At 40.6% G+C, this 11,128-nt stretch overlaps 1 protein-coding gene across 4 annotated transcripts; it reads left to right on the forward strand.

The window, feature by feature from the left end:
* The first annotated feature begins 207 nt into the window (after positions 1-207).
* LOC133996173 (1-acylglycerol-3-phosphate O-acyltransferase ABHD5-like) lies at positions 208-4,044 on the forward strand. Of its 4 annotated transcripts, none has more exons than XM_062435748.1 (7): positions 208-274; positions 934-1,025; positions 1,196-1,566; positions 2,290-2,441; positions 2,891-3,002; positions 3,083-3,263; positions 3,592-4,044. In XM_062435748.1, the coding sequence occupies exons 2-7, from the start codon at positions 993-995 to the stop codon at positions 3,688-3,690; spliced, it is 948 nt and encodes a 315-aa protein (XP_062291732.1). In that variant the 5' UTR covers positions 208-274; positions 934-992; the 3' UTR covers positions 3,691-4,044. The 4 variants fall into 4 exon arrangements, with proteins under 4 accessions (XP_062291732.1, XP_062291730.1, XP_062291731.1 ...); XM_062435746.1 differs by having other exon boundaries at positions 214-274; positions 934-1,016; positions 1,188-1,566; XM_062435747.1 differs by having other exon boundaries at positions 214-1,025.
* The last annotated feature ends 7,084 nt before the right edge of the window (positions 4,045-11,128 follow it).

Here is an 11,128-nt window from a genome sequence, read left to right on the forward strand (position 1 = left end):
GGAAATAAATTCACCAAGTGGTAAAATTACGATAATATAGAGCTTTTAATTAATATGCCTAATTAACACGTTATCTTCAAATGTCTTTGCTTACAAATATATCATGTTATCTATTTATATATTTTTTCCTCTGGCTTCTAGGTTTCTAATTTACGAGATGTACCTGAATGCACCGTAACACATTGTGACAGACCTTGCTATTCTCATGGTAGCGACACCATCCAGACACCATGCGAAGGATGGCGGAGGAGATCCAACCTACCAAGGAGCAGAGGTGAGTTTTCTCTCTTAAAACACTTTATTTCTAAATGTCTATCATACCTCGGTTGGAAATTAATGTTCATGTGATTGCTGTCCATTTTGTGATAACTTGGCTCCTCTTTGGAGAAGTAAACATAACCTCCAATCAAAGATGTGTTGTGTTAATGTCCTCTCGGTTATTATCAAATATCCAGATCTCCTAGAATCCAAGTTAAGATGTAAGACTGTCTTCTGGTTAAGTTGGCAAACATAATGATCCACTTGTTATGACTTTATTCTAATAAAACCAACTTTTCTCTTTGTTTTTCTCTGCCTGCAAGTGATTTCCAAAAATACTATATGTTGATAAATGCCACTTGGTGTATTTCAGGGACCTCTGCAAGTCTCTTAAAACCTCTTTTACCAAGTAAACACTTGTGCTGGAAAGTAAGTCAACGTGAAATGTAGGGGTTTTTTCAGTGGCATTGAGGATAAAGTACTCTACTTTGTTTGCATTCTGTCATGTTTTTCAAGAGGGGACATTCATGAAAGTGCTGTATAGATTGCATTCCTGCAGTGCTGATAACAGAAATGTCATATGGTCAAAGTTCAAGTATAGTTTATCTGTGTTTTCATGTACTTTTGCATGTTCTGTCTGCCTGTTCCGGTGCATGTTTTCTGTCTGTATCACAGCTCCTGGTTATTAAGTTGGCTTCCCTCTTGGTGCCCCACTTCTCCCTCTCAGCTAAAAGATGCAGAAGAAAAAATGCTCAAGAGTAAGTAGTGTTATTGATGAAAACCTGACTGTTATTCAAGTTTGATGTTTTATTGGCTAAATGTTGAGTGTTTGCATTTTTTCTCTGTTACTTGTGCGGTATAAAAATAGTAAAAAACACCTCTCCTCCCTCCATCCCTGTCCCATTACCCCCCCCCGCCCCACACTGCAGGCATAAAGCAGCCTTTCTCTAAGCAGCACGTCAAGATATCCGATGGCAACTACCTGTGGACCATAGCTTTTTCCACTCAGGTCCAGGACCGACCCACTCCTCCTCTGGTTCTGCTGCACGGCTTTGGTGGTGGAGTTGCTCTCTGGGCCCAAAACTTGGACTCTCTCTCCAGCAGCGGGCCGGTTTACGCTCTAGACCTGCTGGGATTCGGCAGAAGCAGCCATACCCAGTTCAGCCCCGACCCTGAGGGGGCAGAAGAGCAGTTTGTGACAGCTCTGGAGGCATGGAGGGAGAAGGTGGGACTGGAGGAAATGGTGCTGCTGGGACACAACCTGGGAGGATACCTCTCTGCTGCCTACACACTCAAATACCCACACAGGTGCTTCACTGTGTGTGTGTGTGTGTGTGTGTGTGTGTGTGTGTGTGTGTGTGTGTGTGTGTGTGTGTGTGTGTGTGTGTGTGTGTGTGTGTGTGTGTGTGTGTGTGTGTGTGTGTGTGTGTGTGTGTGTGTTTTATCTTTGATTATACATTTTGCCAAATATTATAATCAGGTGTCATTTTTTTGGGATGCCAGTCCAAAGTACAATTAAAATGTAGTGCTCAACATCAGCAGACAGAAAGCTGTACTGATCAAGGGTGCATTGAAGATGATTAAACCCTTATCAAAGAGGAAGAACAGCTTATCAGAGGAGTGTGCCTCTGCAGACTTTAACTATAAAGCTGTCTGCCACTTCTACCAAAACTGCCAAATGTCCACATGCAGCTTCAAGTTTGAAGTTTCTTCAATGTATGTCCTCAAAAGTTTTTTGAGTATTGTTAAATGTAGCATGTTGTTGCTTCAGATATCTTTCAAGGTGTTGTCCTTTGTTGGTGCATTTTATCTGATTGGTAACTTGCTAAATTGTCCCTCATATACTTTTGTGTTTAAATATTTATTGCTGCTGTGATCTTAATCAAGACTCTTATGTAATCTACCCATATTGGCCCATTGTGACCTTTGCTTTATGTGCTGCAAACTCATACACAAGTTAATGTGGTTATGTGGAGTTGAAATTTAATATTCAGTGTGCATATTTAACATCATGTGTATATGTGTGTGCAGGGTAAAACATCTGCTGCTCGTGGAGCCGTGGGGCTTCCCAGCTCGTCCAGAGAACCCCAACCACGGCTCCATCCCTGTGTGGATCAGAGCCATGGGGGCCGTCATGAGCCCCTTCAACCCTCTGGCTGGACTCAGACTGGCTGGGCCTCTAGGTTAGTACACACACACACACACACACACACACACACACACACACACACACACACACACACAGATGTTTGCTGATCATGTCTGGCTTGTTAAAGATGATACATGTATAATTTTTAAATATCAAAATTCAGTGTAACTATTAACCGCAAAAGTTGGATTTATAGTAATTAGTGTAAAAATTTTAAAAAACTGCACGACTGAAATAAATCCTGCCAGTAACACTGTAAGATGTTTTTATGGTTATCCAATTAAAAAATAAACCCTTTTCCCTTCTTAACACACACTGCCTCCTCTTTTGTCATTATTCTGAGGTGAAATGAATGATACTGTATATAGAGATCATTCGCATATAATGTTCTATGTAATGGTTTGGGTTTGTCTTTTTTTCAGTTGTCATACTAAGATCTGAAATTGAATTTTCTTGGATTTTTTTTATTAACTCCTCACTCAGGTCCAATGCTGCTCCAGACAATAAGATCCGACTTCAAGCAGAAATACTCCTCCGTGTTTGACGACAACACTGTATCTGACTACATCTACCACCTGAACGCCCAGGCACCCAGGTAAAATGTACAGATAACGTTATTCCTCTGACAAATTATCATACAAGTTTTAACATGACTGTTTTTTTGTCCTGCTTCAGTGGAGAAACCGCTTTCAAGAACATGACCATTCCCTACGGTTGGGCCAAGAGGCCCATGCTGGACAGGATCGGCCAGGTCCAGGCCGACATTCCCATTTCTTTCATCTATGGATCCCGCTCCAGCATTGACAGTGACTCCGGATATGCCCTTAAGCTATCCAGGCCAGATGTGGAAATCACAGTAGGTGCTTTAGTTTCAGTTTCATGTCAATCTCCTCAAGATGTGACACAATCTCATTTTGATTTCTTTTAGTACCTCCAATACATAAAAGTTTATGGAGATGTTATTTTTGAATCTGTAAAATCCCATAAGTGGTGTCAGCTTTTTCATGATGGGCACACACTCACTTTTCATATATTAATTTTTTTATTACCTTTTATCAGCTGATAGACAAAAGTTCATGATATAAGTCATGCTTTTTTGAGTGTTGAGCAGTTGCTGTGATCCCTACAGCTTCATCTCAGAACTGCTGTTGCTTTCTATTAAACTGTGTGTTTGTCTTTGTCAGGTGATCAGAGGGGCAGGCCATTACGTTTTCGCCGACCAACCAGACGACTTCAACCAGACGATCCTTAACATCCTCGCCAGGACGGAGCAGAACAGCTAAGACGAGGGCATGAAGCAGTGAGAGCTCCCTCATTTAGCCGACACACAGGAGGGCACAGGGGTTAAGTAACCCAAACCCCATTACACAACCAGGACAGTTTAACTGTAAGCCTCTTTATCATGCACTTTACTCTTAAGAGAGACCCATCACTGACTAAAGACACTCATCATTCCACAGGCTAATGCTTTCTCAGGCCTTGTGTAAATAAGTTTTGTAAATAAACACGAGTTGCAGCCTGTGTTGCTCATTGTGTTTTCACAGATACTTTGCGGTTGGAACAGACTAGCATCCATTTCGAAATATGAAAAGAGAAACTGTTGGGCAATTTTGCAATAAAGAGAAATCATCTCTTAAGGGAATATCTAGTTTTGGGTGGAAGTGTAGGCAAAGTAAACATGATGTTCCTTTTCTGACCCCTAACCCACTCTCTGATAGATATGAGGGAAAAGTAAGTAGGGCAAAGGGCCGATGTGCTTGTCAGGACACTTCCTAATTTTTCCAGATGCGCTCTGACTGAGAGCTGCCAGCAGGTGGCAGCACAGTGCCAGCATGTGCACACCACCTCTCCTCTGTTTTGCAGGAAGGTAACAGTGATTTCCCACACAAACGCACTCTTACATGCATGTTGTGGTGAGTGACCTACTCAGGAGACCTGGACAGTGATGCTCTGAGAGCAGTACGACACTTGGCTCTCTCTACGTCACAACCCCAGTGACAGAATAGGGTCAGAGATGTGTGTGTTCGACTAAAAATAGGCCTTCTGTTTCAAAGGGCATCATCAGGAGTTAAACAGCTTGGCCCTTTATAGGGAGACCTTAATTTTATGAATGCTTGAGTCTGCAAAAGCAGTGGGAGCAAGGAAACCATTGTTTTAATTGGACTTTTGTTCATTTTATAAAACATTGAATTATTAGTTGCATTATACACTCCATTCAATAAATTAATATTTACGCAATACCTTTTTTAGCAGAACAGACATGGCAGGCATGGATTGTAATATTGATAAGTATATTTTAATTAGTGTATAATCACCTGAAAGTAAGAATTGTGTTTTTGTTACCTTAGAATGAGCCCTTTATATCTACACAGGGAGCAGACCCTCTTCCAAGGAACCTGCCGTGTTTGTACAGTAGCCCAGAATGGACAAACCAAACACCGGCTCTAGGGAGGGCCTGTAATTTTTTACCCTGTGGGGGGTTTGGCCACTAGTAACACTATGGGGCAACAATTTTACAAGTGGGTCCTAATTTTGTTTCTATCAAGGATGCTGGCACCAAGATACACATTCCTGCTGTCAGAGTCATATTACAATATCCATATACAATATCTATTCTGTGATTCGCGATTGACAGCTGGTGGCGAAAATGTGTGGCACTGTACAAACAAAGGCAAGGTAGATGAAGCTAGCAAACATGGATATAAACAGTACATCATTTAAAATGTGTTTGTTTATTTTGTAATTTGTAAAAATTGTTTCTGAGTAAGAAAATACATTCAACACTGAGTTTCCCAAAAGTTTATCAGACCTCGGGGACACACACAATGTATTGTGGTGATAAACACAGAATGTAAACAAACATAGCATAAGTTTAGGGCACCATTAATACTCTGACTCTTTATTCCTAGTGAATGTCTCTAACAGCAGGAGGAGAGAGTTGATAACATGGAGATATATTATTCTTGAGCACCGAGCCCCCTGGCCTTTAACAGGGCAGCCCCTCTGTTACCTCTGCCCGTCTCTGTCAATTCTGAGACATCACCCAAACTGTCTCCTGGCAACAGGGTAGCCACGGAGACCAAGCCTTTTGGATCGTCGACCTGCAGGAAGTTACGCTGTGGTTGGACGGGGTAATTATGGGTTGTTTGTTTTCTTGAGGATGCTGGCTGGCTGCTTATCAAGGCAGCGAGGAACATGCAGCAAGAGCTCCGTGTGCACAGCCCCTTGGGGTTTGGAAATGCGCACAAACAATGTGCATGACGCCCAGGCCTCTGTCCATAATACTTAATAAGCCTGCAGGCTTATTCAGCGTGTCTCTATCTCTCTCACCCACTCAGTCACACGGGCACAAAATCATTTCATTAGGAGAAGTGAGAAAAATGACAGGAGCTTTCATACTGTGTTTTGATATAATTGAAAGCTTGGAGGCCTGAAATAGCTGCAGATAAAAGGTATGTGCGTACACAAACACACGCTGTTGCACTGCTGATGGCAGCCTATCAGCTCTCTCAGTTGATCCTTAATCAACACCAACACCACATACAGTTTTGTGCCGCCAAAGCATCGGGAGCTCAATTTTAAAAGCTAACAGTGATACTTCTCTGATTTGCAAGACTGAACTGACATTTCTCACTGATTATTCTGGCTCATTTTGGTCTCCTACAATGTAAGTTTGCAGACTGTCATGGACCAAAACCACTCTGACACTCAACAACAAAATGCGCTTTATTAGAGGCATCCATCAACAAAGTGCAAAAGCCCCAAACAATTGAGTTCATTTTTCATGTGACAGTCCACTACTGTAATGAGATGCATGCATCACCCACAGGCAGCTCCACTCCCCTCATGTCTGAACCAGACAATTATATTCTGCTTATGAGTGACGGATGATATTTGCAGTCCAAAGATGTATTTTTACCCCAAAGTTGGCAGCCAGACTGACATTTGCACATTAAAAAAGACAATGATTCAGTGAAGTATGTGCTATCTATTTATCTGTCTATCTATCTATCTATCTATCTATCTATCTATCTATCTATCTATCTATCTATCTATCTATCTATCTATCTATCTATCTATCTATCCATCTATCTATCTAGATTATTTATTATCACACCAAAGAGCCGGAAGGTACAGTCATGTCCCCTCAATGAATGAGAGCACTTCACCTCACAGCTCTCACATTAGTAAATCTAATGATCACAGCATTTTTACTTCTTCTGATTGAGTACATGAGGAAGACCTAACAGAATCAGAGCCTGAGCTCACCAGCTGGCTGCTTATTCTCTATAGACACAGTGCAGGAAAAGCTGTCGATGTGATGATTTCGTTTTCAGCTCGCGGAGGGAATGAAAGGAGGCATTGAAACATTCACATGGAGACTCATGCCGAGGCATCTCGTCAGTGACGTCACCAAGGCTGACAATGAATTGCCGCTGATTCATAAAAGCCTTCTAAAGCTGCTAATTTTTCTCTCTTCACTGAATCCAGTGATCCTGAAGAACTTAATCAAACAAATTTCCATACTTATTATGACTTATATTTTTTAAATCCACTCACAATGTAAACAAATCATTCAGTGCATGTACTCATTACATTTATCATTACCCCACATTAAAGCTCTAAACATGGTATACAGTACCATAACACTTGCTGGATGCCTTGCTGGATCCATATTTTTTATATATGTTTGCACTCTATTAACCTAATTATTAACCCTATTCTGCTTTTTTTCCTTTGTGTAATTTTACATTGACATTTCAGAATTATTTTTATTGGCCAAGTTTGTTCACACATATAACCAATTTGGCTCCAGTTTAGTAGCTCTCAGTGTACTTATACACAACACAATGATCTGTAGAAAGATACACAAGTAATGTGTACGTACAGGTGAAATTGTAAACAGGATATAAATAGTGCAAAGGTGTGAAAGTGTGAGTTACTTTATATACATACAGAAGGTATTTCTGTCTACTCTGAACATAGTATATCGATTGCTTGTCTGTTCTTGTAGGGATTCTTCTTTTGTTGCTCTTTTCTCTGTTGAAGTCTTTTTTGTGGAGTTTTTCCTTATCTGAATGATGGTATAGAGAGTGTCATGTGTTATATACATTGTAAAACTAGTTACTAGTTAGTTTTGCACTTCCACAAAGTTAGGGGTTCACAAGAGACAAGAGAGTTTTTTAAAAACTATTAGAGACAGCAGATGTCTGAGTACCCTTTTTAAAGCTACAAGATGTTTCACATGACATGTGACATGTACATGAAAATATGTTACACAAAGCTATAAAGCCACAGAACAGTATCACCTTCCCCCCAGTTCTATAGTATTTTGTATAGTTTTCTGACACACAGCTTTTTGAATCAGATATTGCAGATTTCCCCTAATTAAGGAAAACCTGCAATAACTAATGCAATAATGTTGGACTGCAAAGACAGTGGATCCTACACTTTCTACAATGCAACCTATAGTCTAGTACATTTTGTTAGACCTCAGTTTTTAATGCAGACTGAAAAGTAGTCCCTGTGACAAATAAGCTGACTTTAGCTTGTAACAACTATGAACAATATATGCTAACTGTCACACTACACACTATTTCACCTAATTTGGACAAAAACTGGAGGCTACAATTGTTAATTATTGCAGGAAGAAAGGACAATTTCTGCTTCAAGCTTGAGAAACCTCTGGGATCTTATTAAAACAAGCCAGTGACATCCAACAGACCTTTCTTGTGTTTATGATCATTAAAAGCGAGCGTCCTTCAGTACCAAAAGGATGTGGCCAGGGAGGAAGCGTGTCATCTCCGCTAATGTCCTTGCAAACATCTCTCTTTTAAGGTTCCCTGAACAACAGTTTGTTTCACTGTGGAAGTGAGTGCAATGTTTTAAAATTTGGCTGATTTGATATTTATCTCTTCTTTCATTATCTGAGGAATTCTCATATTCCTAAAGCTGCAACTTTAAAGGTAACCTGTGGTCATCTCTGCGTCTGGCCTGCTTTGTGATTTCCTGTTTAGCAGCAGTGTTGTGTCCTCCTGTTCTAGCTGTGATGCCCACTGTTCTCCAGCTGTGTCCTGTCTCCATCACAGTGCAGGAGTTTTTTCACATGTAAACCTGCTGCTGTTTTCCCCTTCTGTTCCTGGTGATATAGTTTGTGTGCCACAACTTTATTTGTTGTTAAATTGCCATGGCTTCTGTTATCTTCTATGTAACGGCTGTAAAAGCTGGTCTTTTTTTTGACACCCTCCTATTCGTGTATGTCTTTGCCCAGACTGTCACGGCTAATGAAAATTTGCCTTTAATTGACTCACTGTCCTCTCTCTCTCTCTCTCTCTCTCTCTCTCTCTCTCTCTTGCTTGCTCTCTCTGGCAGTCCTTGGTTTCACATTGTGTGAGATGGGCAAACACACTGTTTAAGTAACACTCTGAACAAGTGAAATCAAATGTACACACACACACACACACACATATAGATACAAAGAACATCGCACACTGCTCAATGTCAGATAAAAAAAGCTTCAGATGGCCAGTATCTGTGTACTCAGAGACTGACCGCATGAGTGTGTGTGTGTGTGTGTGTGTGTGTGTGTGTGTGTGTGTGTGTGTGTGTGTGTGTGTGTGTGTGTGTGTGTGTGTGTGTGTGTGTGTGTGTGTGTGTGTGTGTGTGTGTGTGTGTGTGTGTGTGGTTTTTTATGGTGCTGGTTGGGCACAGTCACAAAGAAATGAAGTTTTAAAATAACAGGAGTGCTGTCGGCAGGCTGTATTTAGTCTACGAGGTGTGGGATCCATCTGGCTTACTGACAGTGTGTGTGTGTGTGTGTGTGTGTGTGTGTGTGTGTGTGTGTGTGTGTGTGTGTGTGTGTGTGTGTGTGTGTGTGTGTGTGTGTGTGTGTGTGTGTGTATGCGCATGTGTGTACGCTTCAGGGCTTTGTTCCTTACAGCAGTTTTATCAGCAGCTCCACTGACAGCCTGGTGGCAGGAGTTCAGCCTTAACATTCAGCTCCAGTGACGGTCAGATTAAATGTTCTGTTGACAGATGCATCCTTCAATCTGCAGCTGAAACCACACAAAGACCATAAGTTATAAATACTGGGCCATACATACAATGAATGACCTGATGTTAATCAACATAAAATATGAAAAACACTGTAATGTAATGGGGGGTTTTTTATTGTTGAGTCTGACGTGTAAGAAAAGTTATTATTTGTTATTTTTGGCTTGATCTTTGCTCTACATGCCTGTGATAACAGTGTTTATAGCTACACATTGACCGATATTTTCACGTGAACAATGTGTCAAATGACTACCGGTATGTGATGGCAGGCAGCTGTTGTTACCAAAAAAGTTAGAGATAGTCGTGGCTATGTACTTGCCAGCTTGTTTCTGTGATTTTCTGCCTCCTAGTGGCCAAAAATTATTCCTGCAGCTTTAAGTACAACTTTAAAGTACTGTATAGAGTTATTTCCACTTTGTGCTAATTTATACTGCTACATATTAGAGGGTAATATTGTAGTTTTTATACCACTACATTTGTTTGACAATTGCTGTAAAATTATAGAGATTAACAATAATCTTGTAATTGATTACATATTGTTATAGTATTAGTATTTTAGTATTAGTATTGTATTAGCTTTGCATAGCTTTAGTTACTATTGCAAATTAATGCAGCCCTAAATATCAACAGAAAGAAAATAGTGAAATACATCTCTTTTTAATATATTTAGAACACAAAACTGAAATGTAAAGCCTAAATATACATCAGAAACTAAAGTGGCTTGTGAGAAACATACTGTATTGTTCTACCAATAGTGTGTAATTCACTCTACTAATCATAATGTGTTCTACTCACAACTCTGAGCTGTTTTCCAGCAGCGTCAATACATGTGAGTTCTTCAGACATCATGTATACTGCCACAAAGAGATTTGCAAATGGGACTATAGGATATATACTGTACTAAAAAATACTGTTCTTCATCTGTACAAATGACAGCAAAAGGATTAACATTAATAGCCCGTTACTGTTAACACACGCTGATATGCCAGAACCAGACATTCTGTTGGCTGTAGGCAGCGTAGAGTAGATAGTGTTTCTTTGCCAGTCTAACAGATTGATCCTCTGTGTATATCACAGCATCAGCTGTAAAAACTACAGAAACTAATTTGGACTCACAAGGTTGCCAGTACCAGTCATATGAAGCATATTCTAGGTATTTGGTGCCTTGAAACTTAGGAAGCTATGAAGGCAGAGAGAGATCGGATGGGAATGATAGGCTATATCTCACTGCAGTGACAGGATTGTGGGTTGATGGCAGGATTTTAATTCCAGCATGTGCCTCTGTGCACACATGACATCCTCTCATTGACACATTATCCTCAGTGGCCCATTGACTTTTTGAAACCCGCATGACGACCTTGTCACTCATTCGTTTGTGTGTGTGTGTGTATGTTGGCCTACATGGCTTATATTTCCCTGCTTGTTTGTGTGTAGCCGTAACTGCACTTGCATCACTTTGTCTGAGTGTGTGTGTACATGTGTGCGTAAGTCTGTGGGTCACACGGGTTCATCTGTCAACCCTAGAGCTCATCTGGTCTGATCTGATTTTCTCCCAGCTGGCTGATGTGGAACAGTAGCCCAGATGTTGCAAGGATTACAACTCCCCTCAGTGTTTAAAGGGGGAGCTTCGAGACCATTCAGGAAAATAAACCCAATGGGAGAATTGTA

Source organism: Scomber scombrus, chromosome 16 (genome assembly GCF_963691925.1).
Source record: "Scomber scombrus chromosome 16, fScoSco1.1, whole genome shotgun sequence".
In the NCBI taxonomy this organism is placed as follows: Eukaryota; Metazoa; Chordata; class Actinopteri; order Scombriformes; family Scombridae; genus Scomber; species Scomber scombrus.

Excerpts from the sequence above, each read along its gene's own strand:
- LOC133996173 (XM_062435745.1), top strand. The coding sequence starts at position 875 with ATGTACTTTTGCATGTTCTGTCTGCCTGTTCCGGTGCATGTTTTCTGT. Across the intron at positions 1,567-2,289 it reads ACACTCAAATACCCACACAG|GGTAAAACATCTGCTGCTCG; the intron begins GTGCTTCACTGT and ends ATGTGTGTGCAG. Across the intron at positions 3,003-3,082 it reads CTGAACGCCCAGGCACCCAG|TGGAGAAACCGCTTTCAAGA; the intron begins GTAAAATGTACA and ends GTCCTGCTTCAG.